This window comes from Corylus avellana, chromosome ca5 (assembly GCF_901000735.1).
Source record: "Corylus avellana chromosome ca5, CavTom2PMs-1.0".
In the NCBI taxonomy this organism is placed as follows: domain Eukaryota; kingdom Viridiplantae; phylum Streptophyta; class Magnoliopsida; order Fagales; family Betulaceae; genus Corylus; species Corylus avellana.
The window spans coordinates 34869234-34892703 of record NC_081545.1 but is presented as its reverse complement, the minus strand read 5'-3'; the positions used below and the strand labels follow the sequence as shown (position 1 = coordinate 34892703).

The window sequence follows — 23470 nt, the reverse complement described above, 5'->3', positions numbered from 1 at the left end:
TATTACTATAATTTTGAATGATTGGGCAATGAAAACTTATTATTAAAAGAAAATTCAGAAATAGAATGGGGGGAAAACGCCAGAACGACGTCGTTTTTCTAACTTCCTAGTTGTTGTTTTGGAGTATAAAACCTGTTCCAGGAAAAAAAAAAAAAAATTGTGGATAAAGTGCTCAGATTTTTTTTTTTTTTTTTTGAAAAAAAAGTGGATAAAGAAGATTTGTCAACGGAATCTTGTGTGGTGGTTGACACGTGGCACAACAACAAGTAGGGTGTTTCGAATCCCATAAAAGACTAGTTTCCTTCCTAGTTCCACGTTATTCAATATTATTCTTTATCAAAATTCCTCCAATGTTCTATAGTATAATTTTTTTTTTTTTTAAGTGATTTTAAAAAAAAAAACTAAAGTAATTAAAAATTTAAAATAGTGCTTAATGAAAACATAGAGTCAACTCTACAGTCGGGTAGCGAGTGAGACCCATGTGCGGGTGTATGGGGCCCACGCTCGAATAGAGAGGAGGTAAAGAAGTCGAAAAAGAAAGGGTTAAATATTAAATACCTTCTTGGAATTTCATAACTTTATTTTTTCTTTTAGGGTTTGATTTTTATCACATGAGGTCCATATGGTTTTGATAATAGACCAAATTAGTCATTTTGTTAGTTAACCGTTAGTTGACTTAACGAAATTTCATGTGGACCAATCAGATGTTGATACGTAGCACCTACTTAATTTTTTTTTTTAATTAAAATATATATATATTTAAAAAAAAAAAAAGGAAAAAAAATTGGGGGTGGCCTTTGGCCATGGGGGGTGGCCATCTGGCCGAATGAGGGTGACTCCTTGGCTCCAAAGGGGTGGTCCAGCCACCCCCTGGGTGCCCAAGGGGGTGGCCGAAACCACCCCTAGGCCACCCTGTTGGAGCCAAGTGAGTGGCTCGACCGCAAAGTCTTTTCTTTCTCCCTAAGCCTCACAAAGGAGAAGTAAATTCTCTTACTTGAGAAGAGATGAGCCGTAAGAATTACGTGTGTTTTATTAATAATGCGTGCAACTTTTTAAAAAAATACATGTCATAATCATTTGAACTAAAACACACTTTAGTTTAATATACTGAGTCGAAGAAATTGACTCTCACTCAACTTTCATTCATTCATTTAAATGTATTTTTAGGACTCTATTGATTCTTCAACATGAATCATTGGCATTCCTATGATTCTACTTCTATGAACCATAAATGTAGAAACTATTTCAAATCGCACAAACTAGAAGGAGATGGGTAAGTTTGTAGGAAATTAAAGGTGCTAATATGATAATATAATAAGGAAAATCCACATATCCCCCTCAAATTACCACCTAATTGACAATGCCTCTCCCCAAACTACTAAAAATTGTCAATGTTCCACCAACGACGAAATTACCATTAATAAAATTTAAAAAAAAAATACTAAAACTTCTAGAAAAAACCTAAAACTAAAAATAAAAATAAAAAAAATCCAAAGGGTGGCAAATTTATTTATTTATTTTTTTAAAAAAAATTCATTTGTATAAGAAAAAATTAGAAAAAAATTTAAAAATTTCGTTTTTTTTTTGGTTATAAAAAAATGAAAAATTTGTTTTGTTTTTTTGTTTTTGTTTTTGTTTTTTTTTTGTTTTATAACTTTTTAAAATAAAAATTTCTGTTTTAAAAAAATTAACAATTTTTGTTTTCTAAAACAAAATTTTTTTTAAAAAATGTTTCTTTTAAATAAAAAATTCCGCTAAAAAAATTCATTTTTAAAAAAATCGTTCTTTTTAAATTAAAATTTTCCTTTTAAAAAAAAAAATATATTTATTTTTTGAATTTATAGGGGTATTTTTATCTTGTTGAAAAATACATATGACCATTTTTATATTTTTGCTCGCCTTAGGGGATATATTGACAATATTTTGGTAGTTTGAGGGAGACATTGTTATAATTAAAAATTTGTGGGGACATTGTCAAATAGTTTAAAAATGATAATAGTGAATTTAAAAGCTGAATTTATAGTTTTTAAAGTCAAATTACCATTTTAGCAACCATTTAAATACATTTTAAAAATAATGTTTTTAACCTTTTTAAAATCATTATTTCTTCGTATTGCATGTTTCAAAACCGCTAAAAACGGAAAATCCAACGAGTAGTCGGCCCATTTGCAAAAGCTACCCAAATTGTTAGTCACAACTCACAAGATGATCGATTTGAAAAAGACCTTACGGCAAACAAAAGGAAAAAATACTCCATCCATTCGCTTGTACATCATCATCCCATACACGCGGGTGCCAAATTGCCAAACAACGAATCAGCGGCTGTTTACGGGTCCCACGTCAGATTAGCACCGGATACGACACCGTTCAGTCAAATAGTCTAGGTCTGAGCAATACACGTAAGAACTACCCAACAAGAAAGAAAGGAAAAGAAGGTGTTTATTTATTATTTTTATTATTTAAAAAAGAAAAAAAAGAGAAATAACTATCAACTATGCATTGTTTGAATAATAATGAGCATGGAATTTCATTATTGTCGAAGCAAACGTGCCCTTATTACTTGCTTGCTTGCTCTTTAGACATTCAAATCTTCCGGCTTTGCTTTTTCTGGAATCTCATTTCTGACTTCAACGAGGTTGTTTTAAAAACTCTGGGGACCAATCGAAGACCGCGTTTGGCTGCTGAAACATCCGAAGACTAAGTGATCGCTGTCGTTCAAAGATTCAAAGAATTGTCCTACGTTTGGTCCCATGTACGTTGATTTCTTGTTAACGTATTTTTTAATTTCCTTTTCTGGTTATCTGATTCAGATTAGGTCTCATAAAACTGCATCAATTTTCATTTTCTTTTTGGGATAATTAACAGTGAAACCAACAGCCGCGTTCTTAATACGTCTAAGCTGTTGAGGTTGTTCCCAGAAGGAAACGGTTATTTCTGTTAAGTGGGTTATTTGAATTGGGGGTCTGAAAATCTGTTTGGATAATTTAGTAAGCAGCAGAGTCCACATTGGTTGGTTGGTCAGTTAGATTGTTGGGCTGCTTTGGCTTTGCATCGTTCATGATTTGGATTATCCGATCGATCCTCCTCTTCAACTACAAAAACCACGGTCGATTCCTTGTGGGTCCCACTTTGCACCGAACCATGTCATGGGACTATCGAATATCGATGGAGGTCGGTTGGTGCGGTCCGGTGATGTCGCCGGTCGGATTCCTCGGCAGTCTGAGTTGCATTTTGGTTCCTATGTAGCAATGTGCACACCTAGTGCTTTGTGTCCATTCTCCACCATTTGGGTTTAGCTCAATTTTTCATTAGAGCTTTCGAGTTTATAGACATTGCTTGAACATGAGGTTGTGGTATAATTACCTCTGCAGCATTAAACTGGTGGAGTTTAGTGTTGGTGTTATATGCTTGTGTCATGGAATTTGATTCATGCTGCTGTTCTATGCTAAGTTGTTTATTCTGTCAGGGTTGGGTGTTTCGCCATGATGGGTCCATTTTACTTTTGAAGCTCTGAAAATCAGTCACTTGATGAGTGCTTGGAGAAGCTATTGCTTGCTGGATTTCAGCTCGTACTTTTGTCATTGTAGAACTGGAAGATTTTGACTATCATGGGACCTCCCATACGCAGGTATGGAACCACTAACTAGAGTTATTTTGTTGAGAATGTTAAATTGCTTTTTTTTTTTGATAAGTAATAATGCATTAAGAGCGCAGAAGGGCGCAACTCAAGTACACAGGAAGTATACAAGAGAGAAAAATTACTACTTGTACTAAAAGCTTAAGTTGACATGAAGAGATAAATTTAGTCATTTAATCAAATACTTTAATGATTAAATAATTAATCATTTAGTCATTGAAATGGGAGGTGAATAACTGAGATAAGGTTCAGGACCTTTAGTTTTGATACTATATTAAATCACCACTTGTCCCAAAAGCTTAAACTTATAGGAAAATGTAAATTTAATCATTTAATCAATACTTTAATTGAGAAAAAGTGTTATTTTCTCATTCTGCCTCTCTTAATTGGATACTTTGTAAGTTCGTAATGTTTTGGTGACGTGACAAAGAAAGTGGCATCAATATGTGTAACATGGACCTCGTTTTAGCTGCAGTGGAATTATAAGAAAACCAAAGGAGACAATGAGGCTTATAGTAACAACTTTTGTTGGAGTTGTATTCGGATTCTTTTTGGGAGTATCATTTCCAACGCTGTCATTAACCAAGGTGCAAAATCTTTATTTAGATGGTTGTGTTTCTCCTACATTCAGTTCCAATGATGTCAACTAAGAGTACCGAAACTTATTTGATTGTGCTTACATTTGTTAGATGAATCTTCCGACCAGCCTTTTTCCTTCCATTGATCTCACATATATCGAGGACAAGTACGCAGGCCTTTCAACCCAAGCATTGCTGAATGCTTGGTATTCTCGGAAGCGTGATGGAGTCAGCTCCACTCCATTTCACAAATATAAGGATACAAAGGTAGGCAATCTCTATTTGATTTTACTTGTGCCATATGATATGGGCTTTAGCTTGCTTCCAGGCTGTTTTTTCCTGAAATTGTGATGCTTTACAAGTGTTTCATCTCAATGTCAGATTGTGCTATAATTTATTCAAATGCAATTTGGGGTTAACCGCCCATAACCATTCCTAGAGGTCCATCTTGTGATAATATTGAGTGGAAAGTGTCTTCCCTATTAAAGAATAGAATTAAGACTCTTTTTTTTTGGATTCAAATCCAATATTAGAGGAAAAGGCATAGGGTAAGGTGCGAGGTAATCCCTAATTCCAATGATTGTTTAGTGAAGAACTCATGGAAAAAGAATACAATGATAGCAATCCATTTCAACTTGCACTAAGAAACTGTCATTTTTTAAGTGTTAAGCAAATATTATGTTATGAATTTAACCCCAATTGTAGCTCATTTAGCTGGGAACCATACCTCATGAAGAGAAAGTTACTAGTTCAAATCTCTCATTCCTTCTCCCTTTGGGACCAATTACTTATTGAAAAAATTATAGATAATGTTATGAATTGAATTTGAACTATTGATATTATACAAAATTGTTGGTATTCTAAAAAAAATCAACAAAGTCTATTTTCTGCTAAAATATAATCATTTTAGTTCACAAAGTCTAATATAAATTCTTCATAGTTCTAGGGTCATGGTCTTCTCAGTCTCACCTTAAACTAATAGCCAGTAAGCTTACCCTGGATCATTTTAGTTGTTGGACTCATTTATTCTCTATATTCTAAAAGTGATGAGTTTAATCTATCCTCTAAAAAGATAGAAGTTTATTTCTTCAAACGGTAGATATGCCACTTCCTTAACTGTTTGTAAGACTATCTTCATCAGTTTTGATTTATTCCATTTTCTCAAAGTCATAGAACTCTTTCCATCATCTCTCGCTCTCTCACACACACACACACACAAATCTCATCTTTCCTTGACATATGATAGCTGTGGACATTCAGGCTTCAACAAAGCTGTTGTGACTTTAGTGCACTTCAAAATTCAACTCAGAGAAGCTTTATCCCAACTTTCTATGGTCAACTACCTAATAAATCTAAAAGCAATGTCATGCTCTTACATCTACTAGTCAAGTCATCATGTGTTTTTGATGGTCACAATTAATTTTCTCCTTGCTCCTCCCCCTGGGATTTAACATCCTTCAAATTAGTGGCAATGGGGATGGGTAGAGGGGGTGGTGTGCATAGTTTTAGGTACAAAAATTTAATGGTTATCTGTATTATTTAGGGCATTGTATCAATCTGATTAATTTCTGTTTCGGACCACAACGCAAGCTAGATGTAAGAGTTACTATTCTTAGTATCTAATGTTATAAGTTTTTCAGGAACATCACCAGCATGTGCCCCTTCTGATGTTATGTTCTAGCACCAGCTATTAAACTTTTTTTCTAATGCAGATTTGGGTTCCGACAAACCCTCGAGGGGCTGAAAGACTACCCCCTGGTATCATTGAATCTGAGTCAGATTTCTTTCTCCGCCGATTATGGGGTCAGCCTAGTGAGGTGTGCATCTTCTACCATAACTTCAATGTAAAAGGCACATTTGGCCTGTAATTCCCTCTTACAAAGTCAGTGACTCTGATTCATGTGCAGTCATACTGTTATGATGTGAAAGTAGCAAATTACACTAAAGGGCAGTTTGGCAGGGAGTATTAGAATGTTAAATAAATGACAAAATTCATTATTTTACACTATTTTAGTTTTTGGGACAATTGTTGATTTACATGGTATCAAAATAGTGGCCGTAAGTGTGAATCTTGACTCCACACCATCTTATTTCAGTTAAACATTCTATTTGTTAGGTCACACTTCTTGAGAGGGAGTTGGGACTCACATGTAGGAGAGTGTTAGAATATTAAATAAATGATTGATTCATTATTTTTTATCATCATAAACTCTTGGGGACAACTAGTGATTAATAGGAAGACGCTCTTTTTTTTTCTTTCTTTTTTTTATTTTTTATTTTATTTTATTTTATTTTTTTTATATATAAAACAAGCAAAAATCAATGAAGACTATTAGGCTTAGATTAGGTTGACAATTGATTTGTGAGAAGTTATGCTAGGAATCTGAGCTGCTAAAAAGAGAATATGTGGATATCATATCTAGAATTAAAAGAATTGAATAACCCAAAATTTCTTTAAAAACCAGAAGCAAAGACCAAGCTACAAAGCACTTGAAATAGGTTTCAGCAGAACAAAGAAAGATTGGACTACTGAATATTTGCCCTTCACCCCAACAACGATGAAGATTTCTCTATGTTCCTTAATGATTAATTTCTGTGAGGGTTCTTTTTCCTTCTCTAATCTGAATATTTAATTGATGGAGGTGGCACTCGCAGGACTTAACCATCAAGCCAAAGTACCTTGTTACCTTTACTGTTGGTTATGATCAGAAAAACAACATTAATGCAGCAGTTAAAAAGGTCAGTCTGATTTTGCACTCTCTCAATTTATTTTTGCAGTCCTCCCTCCCTCCCTCTCTCTCTGAATTTATATTTACAGTTCTCAGAGAACTTCACGATTCTGTTGTTTCACTATGATGGTCGGACTAGTGAATGGGATGAATTTGAATGGTCAAGGCGAGCTATCCATGTCAGTGCTCAGAAGCAAACTAAATGGTTAGCAATTAGCTCCTTTTTCAATTTTAAGTTATTCTATAACTTGCATGTATTTTTGTTAAGGCCAACTTGATCATGTTTTCACATAAATCCCTGAAAATTGGTCCAAGGTGGTATGCCAAACGTTTTCTGCATCCTGACATTGTTGCTCCCTATGACTACATTTTTATTTGGGATGAGGATCTTGGTGTAGAGCATTTTGATGCAGAGGAGTAAGTGTTGAAATTTCACGTCCTGATTTAGATAAAGAAAAAACTGTTCTGATGATTAGGATTCTTAAAATTTCAGATTTTCTTTTGTTGCAGATATATAAAACTGGTGAGGAAGCATGGTTTGGAGATTTCGCAGCCTGGTTTAGAACCAAATAAAGGATTAACGTGGCAAATGACAAAGAGGAGAGGTGACAGTGAAGTTCACAAGTAAGAGCGGCAGAACTTTTTTCATACCGATTTGTTGACTGCTTATGAAAGATATATTTAGTCAATTGCAGCTTGACTTTACTCCGCCAACACTTTTAGCTGGACCGTATTTTATTTTATTTTTCCCTCCTACAGGGATACAGAGGAGAAACCTGGTTGGTGTAGTGATCCACATTTGCCACCATGTGCAGCGTATGTAAATATAACTGACCCTGATCAAGTACTAAAAAGATTTGTTTCACCTCTTCCATCACCCCTTCAGGAACCCTTAGCACGTTTTACTTGAATTCTTAAATGTGCAGGTTTGTTGAGATCATGGCACCTGTATTTTCTCGAGATGCATGGCGTTGTGTTTGGCATATGATTCAAGTATGGATTATCTGTTATAGCTGTTGCCACTTCTAACTTAATCCCCCTCTAGCTAGTTTAAAATTTTTGTCCCACTGCTGCAGAATGATCTGGTTCATGGATGGGGTCTAGATTTTGCTCTTAGGAAATGTGTGGAGGTCAGTGGCATCTTCTCTTTTTCTGCCTCATGCATTTTCCTTGCTGTTGTTTATGATATAATTGGGTTCTTGTCACTTTTGTATCATTGCTTGGAAACAGCCTGCTCATGAGAAAATAGGAGTTGTAGATGCTCAATGGATTGTTCATCAAAGTGTTCCTTCACTTGGGAACCAGGTAAATTCAAAGCCTTTTTAACTGCTAGTCACCAATTCATCTTCTGTGAAAGATATTGTCATCAACGCTTTCTTCTTTCAACACAGGGACAGGCAGAGATTGGGAAGCCACCTTGGCAGGGGGTATGTAACATTTAATGAATTCTTTATCCATAATTTATTTACTCTCGCTCTCTTAACACAGGAAGGGAATTAAAAGTCTGATTTCCTTTGTGTCAGGTGAGGGAGAGGTGTAGAAAAGAATGGGCAATGTTCCAAGATCGACTGGTTAAAGCGGAAAAAGCCTATTTTGAGGCAATGGGAATTGATCCCCCTAATTCAACAGCTCGTTAGTGGAGACAATAGTAGCTTGTAAATCTAACAATTCATTGTACCTAGAGATGAAGAAATTACTTGCATTCCATGCACTTTTTATCAATTATATTTTCATCTTTTTGGATACTTCCTCTAAACTGATTCCTTCGTTATATGCTGGTTAATTAGTTTGGACAGCCAGTGATCTTACACAATTATATGGGTTAATTACCTTTTGTCCCCATGAATTATCACACATTTATAAATTGGGCTATTTTTGCAACAAAGGGCAGACCTCGATAAATTGGGCAAACAATGAATATTATAAATATCTTGTAAATGTTGCAACAGATTTCGCTTAGCATCACATTTTCAAAGAAGCAAAATGAGAAAACAAAGAAAATCTCTTAAGTGCCGAAAAAATGTTCTATCCTATGCTGTGACCTGTTCACCATTGTCGCTCCAAAACTTCTTGTGAGGAAGCAACAGGTTAGATTGGCAATCAATTAGAAATAACTTTTCGTAATTGCCTCTTCCAGCTCTTTGAAGTCCCATGCATCATCTGCTGAATATTCCCCTGCAGAGGAGTCACCAATTTGTCAATGGTTGTTGCCACAACCAAAACTGTGATAATTTTGAGTTAAACAAGTAGCTTTTCTAGTTTTTCTGATTTTCCGGACTCGTATTCTCATTTTTCTCCCTAATTGGGTTTTCTCTTGTTCACTTTCTATGTACTTGGGTTGCACCCGCCCTTTGCACTTTCTAATGAATTGATTTACTCATTAAAAAAAAATCTCAATTAAACATGCCCTTAGAAATTAGTAATCTGTTTCTAACTTTTAAGGAAACAAATTTTGTGTACTATAGACTTCCTGTTTCATGTTCAAATTCCCTCTATGTATTTCATTGCTAAGAAATTGCAAAAATAGAGATGAAAACTAGATATCCAATGGGTGCAGTTTGAAATCGCTTGTGCAATTTTAAGTTCTTTTTTTTTTTTCCTTTGACATGGCATCATACGTAGCTTTACAATTTGAAGGAGAAGTAATCCAATATTCTACATATAAGTTATTAAGAACCAACTGGTTCCAGATATTTGTTTTGGGTAGCATTAAGCTCAATATCATGCAACATAAAAGATTGAACTAATAGAAATCTTCAACGCAATATAAAAATGTTGAACAGATCATCATGATTTTAATTAGTGTTTAAAGTCAAGATGAGGGCACTTACCAATTGAATCCCTCCGAAGAGCAGTTAAATGAGCACAACTGCAAGAGTAGAAGTATGTTAGAGAAACATCTAACTCAAAATTAATGATTACAAAACCAACATCAACTTCCATTCAGGAGATTTAAGTTCCCACTATTTCCCTTCAACTTTAGCATTTCTTTACTCAAAACTCTTTAAGAGCTCTCTCTCTCTCTCTCTCTCTCTGTGCAAATTTGCATTTTAATAATCTGGTGATTACCTGCCAAGAGCCTTCCCAAAATCTGCACAGAGTGAGCGTATGTATGTACCTTTTGAGCATGTCACGCGGAAAATCAGATTTTGTCTGTAAAGACCCAACACAAAAATTAAACCATGTGAAAATATGACTTAACTCATGATTAATAATAGATGAATTACATATCTCTCTGGGATGATTTAGAAAACACATCCTTCAAATCTATGTCGGATGCTCTTCCACCATCAACTTTTTCTTAAACCATGATCAAAAAAAACATATTTTATCTATTCATCCCACATATATGAAAGAAAAATGTCAGGAAGCTCTTAATGTAAAAGTAGAAATGAATTTCTGGATGTATTTGACTCAGGCTTTCAAAGGGTGCTTATATTGGAGTAATTCGTGGGCCATGATTATCATGCTGTTTATTGTGTTTGATTCAGCATCTTAGGATGCAGAAGCAAAATATACATCAACAAGACCGGAAAATAAAAATGCAGTACATTCCAGGGTGTACTATATACCTTGAATTATAAAATTACAAAAATGTTTTTACAATGTCAACTATAATGGACCACATAGGACAGCGTTTGTCTACATCCAAACAAAACCATTGTTACCTGTCATCTAAGCTGCGCTCAATATCAAACTGGAAGATTGAAATCCTTCTAGGTGAAAGCTCCATGCTTTCTCCTCTTCTCGCTTTTTCATACATCCTTTCTCCCCCAACCTATCAAAGAAATTGAAACTTGTAAGCATTGTACTATGAGTCTTAAGAGGTTATTTGCATAAAATATGTATTTGACATGAAAGTCTCCAATACATTAAAGAATTTCATAATGTTACAGAATTTTTATAATAGACATGAACTAACATTCTTATGATAATTATTGCATAATAGGCGAGAAATATGAAATTAAGTTTGCAAGTGTAGACCAGCTGGTTAAGCCAGAATGAGCCTGCATGATGCTACTATTCAGCAAATTTCCTCTTGCATTTATACGGAATTTCTATCTAAGTTGTTCATATCAGATCTCCCCTGAATAAGACAGTCAGCCAGGATGAGCTAGACCCCGAGCCTGATTGTTCAGCCTGAAGAAATTTTTTGGGCTGGGTTTAATCAGCACTTTAAGCTGGAACTTCAGTTTGGTTGGGAGAAGCTTGGTTGCACTAAATTGAGCCCATTTTATTGTACAACTTTGACATTTCTATAATATTTAGATAATTTATATATATTTTGTACCTGAAGAAAACCTGCTGGTCTAGTGGTCAAGTAGATCTTATAAACATCAAAGCTGTGAGCTCATTTTTTGTCAGTAGTTTCAAAAACCTTTATATTCCTTAACAAACCATCAATTTTGTGCAGGCCTAAACTCAGCCCATAAGTCTTCCACAGTCATGGGCTGAGCCCAGGAGACTTATGAGTTTTCAGGTGAGCCTGAGCCTAAGCCTGAGCCAGCTCACTCTGACCAATTGACAGCCCTACCCCGAAAATCTGAAACCCACTGAAAGTCATGGGTTGAGAGCTCTGGAGAAAAAACAAAGAGGCCTCAGAATCTTTAGCGTGTTCTGCACATTTCCCAGTTCCATGAGAACCAGGTATGAAATGGAGTAACAGGTTTATTTAATGGATGCTCAAAGAGGATGCTGCCAATGGTTCAGCCTCACATATACTTATCCAAATTCTGCCCCGTTTCTGTGCTATATATAATTGCATTATTCTTTTAAAGTTTCAGCTTCCTGGCAAACTGTTTTGTAAAATACATATATATCCAATATCCTCTGAGCAAAGACTAGATAAGAAGAGAAAACCAAGGATCTGTCAGCATATAGATTCATCATTGATTTTAGCAGAAACACTTACTTTGATGGCAGAGAACATTGGGGGAACTTGCCAAATTTCTCCACAAAAGGATGCAGCAGTTTTTTTTATGTCCTCATCTTTGACGTGCTCCCAAGGTTCCCGCTGAATGACCTACACAAGAGCATGATCAATGAGTTAAAATTTGGACCATATGTAAGTGTGAATTAAATCTCATCAAGTGATAAACAAGAACAGTTCTAATGTTCTATAGAAACACTAGAAGGTCATCCGACCAGAGCATCTCAAGAGTCTAACCACAGTTGAGACGCAATTATGCACATGGGTAAAATGGAAATTGGTTCTACATGCTGGATGATATCATTGCATTATAGTCTGTCCATGACTTTCATTTCTCGATGTGAATATACATTTATGTACTTTGTTTCCTATATTGAAATTCACAACTCACAACAGTGTCCTTATTGCAAATCATTTGTATGTGCAAAATCTTTTATCTCTACATTTCCTGTGCTCCTATCTCTAATTTTGTTGGTCTTATATGCTTATGAAGCATCTATCAGACCCGTAAGGCTTCTTTGCCACTGAGTACATGTGCTTCAGTTACATGAAAATACTGTTACTATCGAAGCTAAAAAAAAGTTATATTTTATTTGCTCTGTTTTCTCAGTTATACCTCACACTCACTCTATGCTACTGACACAGTTGGCAGTTGATCAAAAAAAGCAACCTCTATAAATTAATGCACCGTGCATATAAGTTGAAGATAAGGAACAGTAGTTATCCAGAAGAGATAATTTGATAAACACACCGGTGAATCAGCATCCCAGGTTGAAGTGGCCTCCCCTAAGCGGAATACTCCACTATAACCCTTAAACATACCTTGATATCTGCAGTACAAACGTTCAAAGCCTACTGAGAAATGAATTTAAATTCAAAAGAGGAAAAAAAAAAAAAAAAACAGTTTCAGCACCGAAGTACGGAGCTTGTCCAACAAATCCTTCAGGAGTAACAAGCAATATATTGTTCTAAATTGGAAGATTCAAAACTTTACCTTTCTACCAACTTAGTGGCTTTACCAACACATACAATTAACAAACCAGTTGCCATTGGATCAAGGGTTCCAGCATGCCCTACCTGCAACTCAAAAAAAAAATAAAAAAAAATGTTAAGGAGCATTCACAGAAGGCGTACCTACATGCAAATGCGCTAGCAAAAAGGTACCTTTTTCACTTTGACTAGGCGACGCAGCTTTCCACAAACTGTAAATGAAGTCCATCCTGTCTCGCAATATGATATTGTTATATTCTGATTAATAAAAGAACGGTACCTAAATATTCAAGATTTTACTTGTAACTTCAAAGAAAAATTTCAAGAATAGGTTCATTAAGAGATTTGAGAAATTAGAAAAATCATCCTGTTAATCCTCAATTGGGTAAACGAGGGATGGACCATAATCCATGCCGTATTCTATGGAGGCCTTGGTTTCTAATAACTTAAAGGCAAATGAGATTTCCTAGTATCCCAACGAAAACCCATTCCATCTTCTCCTTGCACTCGCAGCACCTTCAACCGAAGCCAATAGCATTTACTGTTGATAATAAGTTGGATTTATATATCTCCAACTTTTGTAGCTGTAGGCCAATTGTTGTAACTCCCAATGAGTTTTCCTATAGATTTTTTCTTCAATAACAATAATCATTCTCACTCCCCACTATATTATTATCGCTCCTATAATTTCTTATGTCCAATAACTTACCACCCTTAACTTGGAAATAAACTAGAGTTCAAAAGTTTTACTTCCAACATTTTTGTCAATCACAGTCATATCTCAAACTCCTCGAACAATACCTAAAGACCATACATATCTCCAATGCCACAATAAAGCTATGGACTCACCTTTGGGTTTGTTCACCAACACCACCGTCCCACACGGACCATCCCATCCCGACGGAAGCCCAGCACTCCTTGTCACGAGGTACGGCTCCCCATTCCCAACTTCACCATCCTTATTGGGAACTTTCTTCAAACACTTAAAGAACTCCTCCACTTTCTTCTCCGTAACATCCTTACTCGCATCCTTCTTCGCCAATTCCTCTCTACCCTCTTCAAAAAACACCAACTTCTTACCATCCGCTCCCTCATCGCAATCCCCATCTTTCTTCTTCACCTTGACCTTGACCTTCCCCTTCACACTACTCGCATTCTCTTCGCCGGGTTCAAGAAATGCCTTGTCAAGGCACTGCTCAGGAAAGTACTTCTTCTCCAATTGGTACACCATCTTGTAATGCTTCTCCTTCTCCCACGGGTAGGCAAACGTATCGTAGAAATACAATTCCTCCTCTCTCTTGTGCAACGTGTTGAGCTCCACCACCTCAGGCTTCAGCTCCACAAAGCCCTCCTCGTTTCGCTTATCGTCCTCATCCGAATCCGACCCATACATTCTCTTCCTCCTCTTATTGTAATACTTCCTCATAGACTTGTTCATTTCCAAGTTATCCGAACTGGGTCGGTTTGTTTCACTCTCTGATATCAGCTTTCTATCCACCCAGTCCTCAAAACCCAATTCCGAAACGGGTTTTTCGGGTGAGTCCGAGTTGGGTGAGTCAGATTTTCCGACTCGGGCTGGTCGGCGGCGAGGTTGGGACTGAGTTGCTGGGCGGTTGACGATCATATCGTACTGAAGAGGGTATGGGGTGGATGTGGTGGAGAAAGAGAGCGAAGAGGGAGATAGTGAAAAGAAGGGTTTGTTGCGAGGTTTGGGTAGTGACAGAGAGAGTATTCGCGTTAAGGAGGAGGCCATGAGTCTGGAGCGGATTAGAGAGAGCGATTTCGCCATTGGTGATTGACGACGATGATCAGGTTGGTGTTGTCTGGGGTGTGGGTTTTAGCATGCTTTTGCAGTGGATGGATGCTTTGTATTGTTTGGTGTCGCAAGGGTTTATAATCATTGATTAATATCAATATCAATAATTCAATATGGGTTCTGCACTTCTTTCCCAAACTTTGGTCCAAAATTTTGATGTCTCATGTCAAGCGGCCAAATGGGGGTAGTCAAACCATCTCTTGTTTTTTAATAATTTATTTTATTTTATTATTTTATATTAAATGACACATGTAATGAGTTACTGACTGTTGGATGAAAATAGATGGCTAAAATTTCAAAAAAATTTGATGGGAAATTTTTTCCTATTACCGAGGATCCCAATCCTTTAGACCTATGAAAGTAGTTCTATCACTCTCAAGTCAACCAAAGGAAATGGTCGAGCTACTTATTTGGCCAAGAAATATGATAGGGGGAGCCAATTTAAGATTCAATTTTTACATATGTAGCACAAAGTCATATAAACATTATGTTATGTTCAAAATTAAAATTTCAAAAAATAAACAAAAATCAAAATTTATGTCCACAAAAGTTTGATCTTATATGGGATTCAGTTGAACTCTTATCATATCTCTTTGGCCAAATAGGTGATCCTCTATTTTTTTTAAATATATTTGTTCTTTTTTTATATATTTTATAATGATATAAATGTTTTCATCAAAATTTTAAACGAAAATTGAGTCAAAACCTATTTATATTTTTTCTGAGCAAAAAAAAAAAATCAAAGAATTTTTACACCTCAACTACTATTTGTAAGATTTTTTATTATTATTTTTTAGTTAACTATTTGAAATTTTACAAAATATCTTAACAAAACCATCCCTTAACAAAATTTCAAAACTTGCGAAGAAAGCTCCCAAACTAGTGCGTACAAGTGAAGTGGGACCTTATCAACTGAAAAAAGCGAGGCGCGATTAATATAAGCCCACCAACATATCCACTCCCGCGCGCTCTCCCTCTCGCTCTCAATTCATATTCTTTTTGAATTTTCCATTTTGGGCACTCGTTTTTTTTTCACTTGTATTGTATGGAGTAGTTTTGTCTATAATTCGCGCGCTTGGGCCATGGACTCGGCGACCACGTCTCGGGATGCCGACGAGGAGTGGGAGCTTTATAACGACGATGGCTTCGTCTACAAGCGCAAGAAGCGCCGCTTCGACCCAGCTGCTGCTGCTGCTGCGGCTGCGGCGGCGGCTCAAACCAACGTGGATCCCCAGGCGGAGGAGAGGAGCCGGAGGGAGCGCAAGAGGAGGACGCTGCTGAAGCTGAAAGCACAGTACCAGATGGAGATCGACCAGTGGGAACTTTTGTCGAACATGTTGCGTGCAATGGAGGAGAAAGCCCGTGTCAGTCAGGATCAAAGTCAGATTCGACAGCCGGAACAAAGGGAACGAGAGGGACAAGAGCAAACGGCGTCTTTCGGTGCTTTTCCTTTGCCGGATTTCGTTGATGGGTCACTGGTGGATGAGCTTCTACTGCAGGTTACTGGGTTCATGTTTTTTTTAGGTTATCTGCTTGTAGATTGTTTGGTTGGTCGGAAATGTGGGAAAAGGGAAGAAAATTGAAATTTTGGGTCTTGTAGGTTTTTTGAATTGCGACTATTTGGCTTAGTTCAGCCGACATTTTTGTTGTCTTCGGAAAACCGAACAAAATTGAGAATACGATTCAAAAGGGTTCCCTTTTTTCTTTACTTTTCTTCAGTTTCTGAGCAACCAAAACACGATCTTTAGGGATTTCTTTAATTTTGCTTATAATTTATTTTTTACTGTTGAAGAATTGCTGCTTTGAAGTCGTTAACATATTCCTTCACTTTGATAGCTCTTTATTGCATTAGGGCCTTCGAGTTTCAAGATATGTACTATTCTTCAAAATTCAAAAATTTGAGGCACTTTTTCTTTTCCTTACAGTGCTTACACCATGATAGATAGCCACAAAACAGAGATAGAAAGTTGTTCAAAGAGAGATTTTTGGTCTTTCTGAGACAGAGACAGAGAGCTGCTTTTAAGGCTTTTCAAATTGCTCAAGTCTAAAACCGGGGCTTCTTTGGTTGAACTCGATTTTGGCAATATCCTAATTCTTGGGTCTTGACAATGCAGGTGGAAGCCCAGGAAGCGATAGTTCGTGATGTATCGAATTTATGCGATGTAGCAGAAGCAATGTGCAATGCACAAGAGGAGCAGTTGAAGCAATCTCTAATCGATCTTCCAATCTGGGCTTCACCGCACGAGCTCATTGCATCACTTTGTGATGATTGAGTTTCTTCTGTATGGTTTAAAATCTTCATCTTTGGAAAGAAAAATATTGAAGCCGAGTCTTCCTCTGGTATGTTTGATCTTCACCTGTAACATTAACTTCAGTGCTCCAAGAAGGCCATACTACTGTAATTTGTTGTCATGTAGAAATATTCTAGTTTCAGACAGATAGGGTGATTTTTTGGTTTTTTTTTTTTTTTTTTTTTAGATCATGTGATTTAGTTGAAGTTGGGTAATTGAATTAACCATCTAATGAATGGACAGAAGATGGAGAATGTCTAGAGACTAGGGTGGAAAAATTGTGTCCTGAAGTAACTTAAATGAAGCAGTTTCTCATCGAACTTTTGTGGTATGCTGTATATGGGTTTGTGATTTCTATAGGAGTTCTGATCAAGCTTTTAAGGTTTTTTTTTTTTTTTTGTGTGTGTGTTGTGTGTAATATGTAGGATTTAGGGTTGAATGAAATCTAGAAAGGTCAATGTAGTCCATGGGAAAGGGATATGATTGTTGAATATTCTTTGGAGGTTTCATGGCAACAGCTTGATTTTGCTCCTTGGTGATCTTACAGTGGAAAAGGCACATGGTGCTTAGTTCTTAGCTCGTGTTGCCTTGTTGGAAGTTTGGCTACCATGGAACTGGATTCTCTCCAATGAAATCATTTAGTTAGATATATTTTAGGAATATTTGTCTTTTCATTTTTTTGGAGACAAAAATACCCTTTTTATATAACTAAAATAAACTGAAGAAAATCATAATTTGGCCACTATAGGCTAACCAATTTTTTCTTTACAATTATGAAATTTGCATATTTAATCTTTACTGCTGAAACATAACAAGCCACATCTTATTTGAGTAGATCATTTAGCTATAGATTGAACTCCTCCCCCGGATCATGGTGTGGAAGCTTGTATAAGAGTTCAATTTTAACCAAGTAATTTTTGCAGTTTTTTGGGACTACAGAATTTTTATCATGCTCCAAATACAAAAATAAAAAAACACGGACACTCTAAGGATCGTCTCTCCCTCCGACATGATGATGATGAGGTTGGTGTTGTCTGCGGTGTGGGATTTGAGCAAATTAGTAATACCTAATAAAGTTATTAGGATGCTCTACAATTGGAGGGTATGAATTGCTTTTCAAACAGTTCACAAAAAGGAGGTTGGGCAGCATTACAACTTGGGTGCCCCAGTTGTAGGAGATGTAGATCTATAAAATGGAAAAATGGTAGAAAAGTAAGCATACTGAGGTGCTTCCAAATAGCCCATTTTTTCCTAATAAAAATTTTGCCCCCACTCAACAGAATTTCTGGCTCCAACAGAATTTAGTGTGCTAATAATTATTGAATATATATATATATATATATATATATATATATATATATATAAGGTGAAGTGTTTTAATTTTGCACTATCGCATTAGCGTAGCAATGAGAAAGTTCGAGATAAAGATTCCTGCAATTGAGCAGCCCGAATCCCAAAGTTTGGGATAAGAACCACTTACAATTGGGCTATTCGAATTATATGACAGCCCCATTGAAACGTTTTAATGCTCTTTCATTATTGGATAATGTCAAAATGAAACATCAATACAAAAAAATGAAGGTTCAGACCATGTTCTTTCTTGTTCTATTCACGTTCTCTTCGGGATTAGAGAGAGAGTGAGAGAGAGGTTGGATGTAACCTTTGCTTGTGAGTCCCTATTTTTTTTGGGTTTGAATGTCATCAGCATTTAGACAAGAAGGAGCAACTTCTACTGGTACAAGAGTAAGACCTGCTTTCTGACATTCATCCTCCAGAAGCTTTACTTGTGAAGGCCCATCAGGGCAGAATGCAACTACAGCTCCTCCACTACCAGTGAATTTCGACGCAGCACCCACCTTTCGAGCAACCTCCACCATTTTTATATTTAAAGCACCAAGGGCATCATCGCCAAACATGCTCCTGTACAACATTCAAAATATTGATAGTACTCTCATTAGAATAGCATTTATCTTTCCCAGAATAAATATTCAATTACACCAAGTGCAATCTATCTATACCGATATGAAAACAAAAGAGCATCAATTGGGTGTAATCGGGCTATCTCGTGTCAGAATTATAATAATCAGTGGCTTCTCACATGTGATTTTGACTGTCTTGAGTTTTAGAAATTTTTTACCTTCGAAGATCAAAATTACGATTCATGAGCTTTGCAAGTTTGGAATAGTCCTTTTCTAGTAATGCTGTTCTTCCTTCTTTTGCTATATTTGCAACTTCTCTCATTGATGATATTATAAACTCATCGCCATTAAGCCACCTTTGGCGCACAGTACTGTGGACCTGCATGAACAACAAATAATGTGGTAACTACCATTACAATTGCAAGGTCAAAGGGAAGGCAGTCTTGTAACATCCCGGTCTCATATTGGGAACATGCGTAACTCACATAGAATTGATGGTTTATAAAAATACTCATATAGGTACTAAGTCTCACATTGCTTACTTACTAGGTAAAACTAGACTGTATAAATGATTTTAGGAAACATGGAAGTGTAATCCCTTGACCAAACCAATACATGATATTACACATTGACCAAACAAATAAAAATAGAAATCTCACGTAATTATAGAGAATTAAACAAAAAGTAGTTAAGATGTGAAAAGTATAAAACTTATTGTTTTTAAGCATTGAAAAGGGTGATAAGACCATCTAACCAAGTTACAAGGATTACTGCTCCCCTCTAACCAGATACTTCGTGATGTAGGCAAAAATGTGGGATATGTAACTTGTCTGAAAAACTATTGCATGCCCGTTCTTTAGCATAAAGACCATAGGTGCAAAAGAAATTTTGGAAATCATGCATAACTACATCAGATGAGAATGATGACCCATATCATATAAGAATTTAGAAAGGAAAACAAAGCCATGGTTCGATGCTAACCTTCCCTGAATCGCTAGGATTCTCAGCATAGATGAGATGAAGAGGTGGGAGAAGGCTAATATCCATGGGTGTATAGATGCCATGCCCCAAGACATCCATGTATTCCTTGCTAAAATCCTACAGAAGAAAATATAAATATCTCATTCATTTCAAGTTTTCAACTTTTATCCATTAGATGTGCATGACCTGTGTTAAAAATTTAAATCAAGTACCATGTAAACAAGGCCCCCATAAACCTGTGCCACCCGGTCTTGGAGACCAGCAACAATTCCAAGTTCCTTCTCTGCAGCGAGGACAAGATTAGGCCTGACCTCTACTTTAATCAAATGCCTAACTCTGTAGAAGTCAAGAAGGCAGCTTAGGGCAGCACATACAATGGCACTCGAACCTGAAAGTCCTGTCTGAAATGTCAAAATTATAACTTAAGCCAGATGTTGCAATATCAGAAGAGTCAAATATTAAGTCATGTCCAACTACTACTCATATTGAAAAGAATAGTAATAACACAAACAGAAGGAAAATACAAGACATACGGGCCAAAAAAGTCATATCTACACACTTTGCAACAAAACCAGGAAGGGAAATATACTTGCAGTTTAGTTTTCTCCACAAGGAAAAATATATATGTCAATAACAGTTCTTAAGGTATGTATGGTATCTTATCAAATTCCTAATCAAACCAAACATGGCATGATTACATGCACGGGACGTTCAGATTCCTAGGCACCACATTCCTGGGTATCTCGATGCCAGGGCATATTGGATTTCCTTACCAAATGCCATGACAAAAGAAAATCAGAACCAGCAACAAAGATGTCTTTTATTCAGCACAAACAATCGTTCTAAGGTTGTAAACATGTTATTCCTAATCATTTTACCCAGAAGGAGAGTTGGATAAATGGATCATAAACCTCAATGCCAACAGAATAGACATGTAAAAAAGGGTAAATTTCACAAGCAAACATAGGAATACAAGAACAAAATTATAAATAAATAAATAAATAATAAAAAAAAAAAAGAATTCATAGAATTGTGTATGACAATTGACACAATCATTTTCACAAAAGGAGGAAAGTGATCTCTTGTAGAACGGGCTTAAGCTCTACCTGGCGAGGGATATTAGTGTCATATGATAGAGTGAAATTTTCCCCATGAATATCAATCTTGTTTTCTTTGCAATAATTATGGAAAACTTTGCAAATTGCCATAAGTAATCGTACACCTCCATAATAACCTTCGTTATTCAATCGATTCACCTGTAAACAAAGGAAAGAGCATATTTTTAACCCTCATAAAATTCACAAGCATTTGCATCATGTACAAGGACTAAGATAAATGTATACTACCACAATATTCTTCATATAAGTGCGTGTATAAAACCTTCACACTCATGAACAAAAAAAAACTATACGCTCAAACCCACAATAATATCAAAATCTTCACCAAATCAAAAACTGGACCTTTAATTCTATCATTTCAAATCCCACACATCAAGATCTAACTTGAAATTTGATCAAATTCGAAATGCGAACTACACATCCGAGTCTAAAACGCATTCGAATATACACAAAAAAGCAAGCACGATTTTGCATAAAAGAAAAAATAAAAATCGAAACTCACATTCAGCAAAATGTAGCTATAAATTCGAGCTTCTTATATATTGTATGCAATACCGAAATCGATATAGCTTAACAAAAAAAAAAGAAATCCATAATTCAAGAACACAGATCTTCTAATTTCCAAGACAATACATTGCAGATCAAGCTCACCAGACCAAAACAAAGATACATACATGCACAATTACACAAATGTACGTATCATTTAAGAGAGAGAGAGAGAGAGAGAGAGGACCAGTTGATCGAGGGACCGGAAGTGGACGAAATCGTGGGTGGGGTGGGGCCTGATGACGAGCTCATCGGACGGCTGCAATAGCACGGAGGCCCAGAAGTTACCGAGCGTGAAGGAGATCGTACTGCCGTAGTAGACGTCGCTAGGGTTCCCGACCAGTCCCACCCTCGCATGGGCCTTGTGCTCGATCGCACTCGCACCCGACGAAGTGGAATCCGCAGAAGCTCCTTTCGCATCCATTCAAATCCCAATCGTTCTTCTGTGTCAACTCCTTCCAGCTTTTGGCTTTTGCTACCCTCAGCGAATGTATACGTGTACGTCTCATCTGTCAACGTTCCACGTCATTGAGTGTCAGAGTTCGACTCCGGTTCAGCTTCCGTTTGGATTGAGATCCCTTGATTGTGATGTCGTGCAATATCTATCGCACTTAAATCTATGTGCAATTTTTAATCTGACCGTCTCAATTTTCCCACGTCACATTTTATCATGCCATAAAATAAAAATATAGTCACATGATTTAAAAATTTTAACTAACATAATATACATTATTAAATGTAATAAATAAAATGACACAAATTTTCTCCAAACCAATTTGGAATAAATTTCCTTCAACTTACTTTAATAAATTACAAGTATCGTTCACCATTTTTGAGTTTCTAAAAAAATAATATTTGGGTTCCTAGATTAGTAGAATAACAATAAATGACTATTAAAATATTAAATAAAACATGTTTAGGATGACACTTGACACTTATTAGACTAAATTAAAGAAAATGAATAAATGCAAAATTGGTCCATGTGGTTGGCCTAATTTACAAATCACTCATTGTGGTTTAAAAAATAATTTATAGGTCCTTAGGGTAGGCCAAAATAACATTTTATTCCCTGAACTCATTTTCCGTTAAATAACTTAATGAAAACCGTTACATTGCCACATCACACCCAATAAAAATAAGATACATGTTTTTTTTATTATTATTTATGCTTTTAAAAAATGACAAATAAGCTTTTTTCACATCATTTTGAGGCTCCAATACACACTCCACGTCAAATTAAATAAACATAATCCTTTTATCTCCCCTATGCCGCCATCATCTTCATCTTCTCCAATGATTCTTGCCGTTGTCTTCATCTGCGTCTGAGATTTGGGCATCTGTGTTTTTTAACAGTACTTTTTATGGAAACAATCTCTCCCTCTCTGTGTGTCTGGTTTTTTTGTTTTTGTTCTATGGCAAGTACTTTTCTGGTTTGTGTTAAATAGATATTGGAAGATGGTGGCTTTAAAAAGTAAACTTGTAGGTTCATCTTTTATAAAGTGATCTCTTTTTTGAGATATGCAATTGTTTTTTTCTTTTATGGGGCTTGTTTTGTTCCTTAGTGTGCATGTGTAAGATGGTACTTGTGCTTGTATGAATATTTATGTGTGGATGTAAGTCTTAACAGAAAACGCAAATAAAGACGACAGCAAGAATCGTTGGGGAAGATGAAGACAACGGCGGCACATAGGGTATAAAGAGATTAGGTTTATTTAATTTGACGTGGAGTATGTTGAAGCCTCAAAATAATGTGAAAAAGCTTATTTGTCATTTTTTAAAAGCATAAATAAAAAAGAATACGTGTCTTATTTTTATTGGGTGTGATGTGATAATGTAACGGTTTCCGTTAAGTCATTTAACGAAAAATGAGTTCAGTGAGTAAAATGTTATTTTGACCAACCTTAGGGACCTGTAAATTATTTTTTAAACCACATA

At 36.1% G+C, this 23470-nt stretch overlaps 4 protein-coding genes across 7 annotated transcripts; 2 read left to right on the top strand and 2 right to left on the bottom strand.

Annotated features, from left to right (window-relative positions):
* Positions 1 to 2519: 2519 nt before the first annotated feature.
* Positions 2520 to 8737, top strand: LOC132181023 (uncharacterized). Of its 2 annotated transcripts, none has more exons than XM_059594065.1 (15): positions 2520 to 2752; positions 3467 to 3628; positions 4113 to 4224; positions 4327 to 4482; positions 5928 to 6032; positions 6871 to 6954; positions 7034 to 7149; positions 7260 to 7361; positions 7455 to 7568; positions 7704 to 7760; positions 7871 to 7937; positions 8021 to 8074; positions 8175 to 8249; positions 8336 to 8371; positions 8468 to 8737. In XM_059594065.1, exons 2-15 carry the CDS (start codon positions 3609 to 3611, stop codon positions 8579 to 8581), a joined length of 1212 nt encoding a protein of 403 aa, XP_059450048.1. In that variant the 5' UTR covers positions 2520 to 2752; positions 3467 to 3608; the 3' UTR covers positions 8582 to 8737. The 2 variants fall into 2 exon arrangements, with proteins under 2 accessions (XP_059450048.1, XP_059450047.1); XM_059594064.1 differs by having other exon boundaries at positions 4107 to 4224.
* A 101-nt stretch (positions 8738 to 8838) lies between these two features.
* Positions 8839 to 14745, bottom strand: LOC132182858 (uncharacterized). Of its 3 annotated transcripts, none has more exons than XM_059596214.1 (9): positions 13714 to 14745; positions 13039 to 13094; positions 12869 to 12951; positions 12626 to 12704; positions 11857 to 11967; positions 10613 to 10722; positions 10014 to 10097; positions 9776 to 9813; positions 8839 to 9119 (listed from the first exon to the last, which is right to left on the bottom strand). In XM_059596214.1, exons 1-9 carry the CDS (start codon positions 14651 to 14653, stop codon positions 9049 to 9051), a joined length of 1572 nt encoding a protein of 523 aa, XP_059452197.1. In that variant the 5' UTR covers positions 14654 to 14745; the 3' UTR covers positions 8839 to 9048. The 3 variants fall into 3 exon arrangements, with proteins under 3 accessions (XP_059452197.1, XP_059452199.1, XP_059452198.1); XM_059596216.1 differs by having other exon boundaries at positions 10063 to 10097; XM_059596215.1 differs by having other exon boundaries at positions 10014 to 10062.
* An 852-nt stretch (positions 14746 to 15597) lies between these two features.
* Positions 15598 to 17295, top strand: LOC132182388 (uncharacterized). Its single transcript, XM_059595623.1, has 2 exons — positions 15598 to 16179; positions 16795 to 17295. Exons 1-2 carry the CDS (start codon positions 15763 to 15765, stop codon positions 16951 to 16953), a joined length of 576 nt encoding a protein of 191 aa, XP_059451606.1. The 5' UTR covers positions 15598 to 15762; the 3' UTR covers positions 16954 to 17295.
* Positions 17296 to 18483: 1188 nt separating this feature from the next.
* Positions 18484 to 22095, bottom strand: LOC132181020 (glucuronokinase 1-like). The gene is made up of 6 exons (XM_059594061.1): positions 21723 to 22095; positions 20978 to 21127; positions 20084 to 20272; positions 19872 to 19988; positions 19109 to 19269; positions 18484 to 18891 (listed from the first exon to the last, which is right to left on the bottom strand). The coding sequence occupies exons 1-6, from the start codon at positions 21957 to 21959 to the stop codon at positions 18648 to 18650; spliced, it is 1098 nt and encodes a 365-aa protein (XP_059450044.1). The 5' UTR covers positions 21960 to 22095; the 3' UTR covers positions 18484 to 18647.
* Positions 22096 to 23470: the final 1375 nt, after the last annotated feature.

Bases quoted from the DNA above. Each gene is read 5' to 3' on its own strand.
- LOC132181020 (XM_059594061.1), bottom strand. From the start codon at position 21,959: ATGGATGCGAAAGGAGCTTCTGCGGATTCCACTTCGTCGGGTGCGAGT. The intron at 21,128-21,722 runs GTCCTCTCTCTC...CTTTGTTTACAG, and splicing joins TCCGGTCCCTCGATCAACTG to GTGAATCGATTGAATAACGA. The intron at 20,273-20,977 runs GTAGAGCTTAAG...TTGACATTTCAG, and splicing joins ACACTAATATCCCTCGCCAG to ACAGGACTTTCAGGTTCGAG.
- LOC132181023 (XM_059594064.1), top strand. From the start codon at position 3,609: ATGGGACCTCCCATACGCAG. The intron at 7,362-7,454 runs GTAAGTGTTGAA...CTTTTGTTGCAG, and splicing joins GAGCATTTTGATGCAGAGGA to ATATATAAAACTGGTGAGGA. The intron at 7,761-7,870 runs GTATGTAAATAT...TTAAATGTGCAG, and splicing joins CATTTGCCACCATGTGCAGC to GTTTGTTGAGATCATGGCAC.
- LOC132182388 (XM_059595623.1), top strand. From the start codon at position 15,763: ATGGACTCGGCGACCACGTCTCGGGATGCCGACGAGGAGTGGGAGCTT. The intron at 16,180-16,794 runs GTTACTGGGTTC...TTGACAATGCAG, and splicing joins TGGATGAGCTTCTACTGCAG to GTGGAAGCCCAGGAAGCGAT.
- LOC132182858 (XM_059596214.1), bottom strand. From the start codon at position 14,653: ATGGCGAAATCGCTCTCTCTAATCCGCTCCAGACTCATGGCCTCCTCC. The intron at 12,705-12,868 runs GTAAAGTTTTGA...TTTGTACTGCAG, and splicing joins GCCACTAAGTTGGTAGAAAG to ATATCAAGGTATGTTTAAGG. The intron at 11,968-12,625 runs GTGTGTTTATCA...GCTCTTGTGTAG, and splicing joins CCTGGGATGCTGATTCACCG to GTCATTCAGCGGGAACCTTG.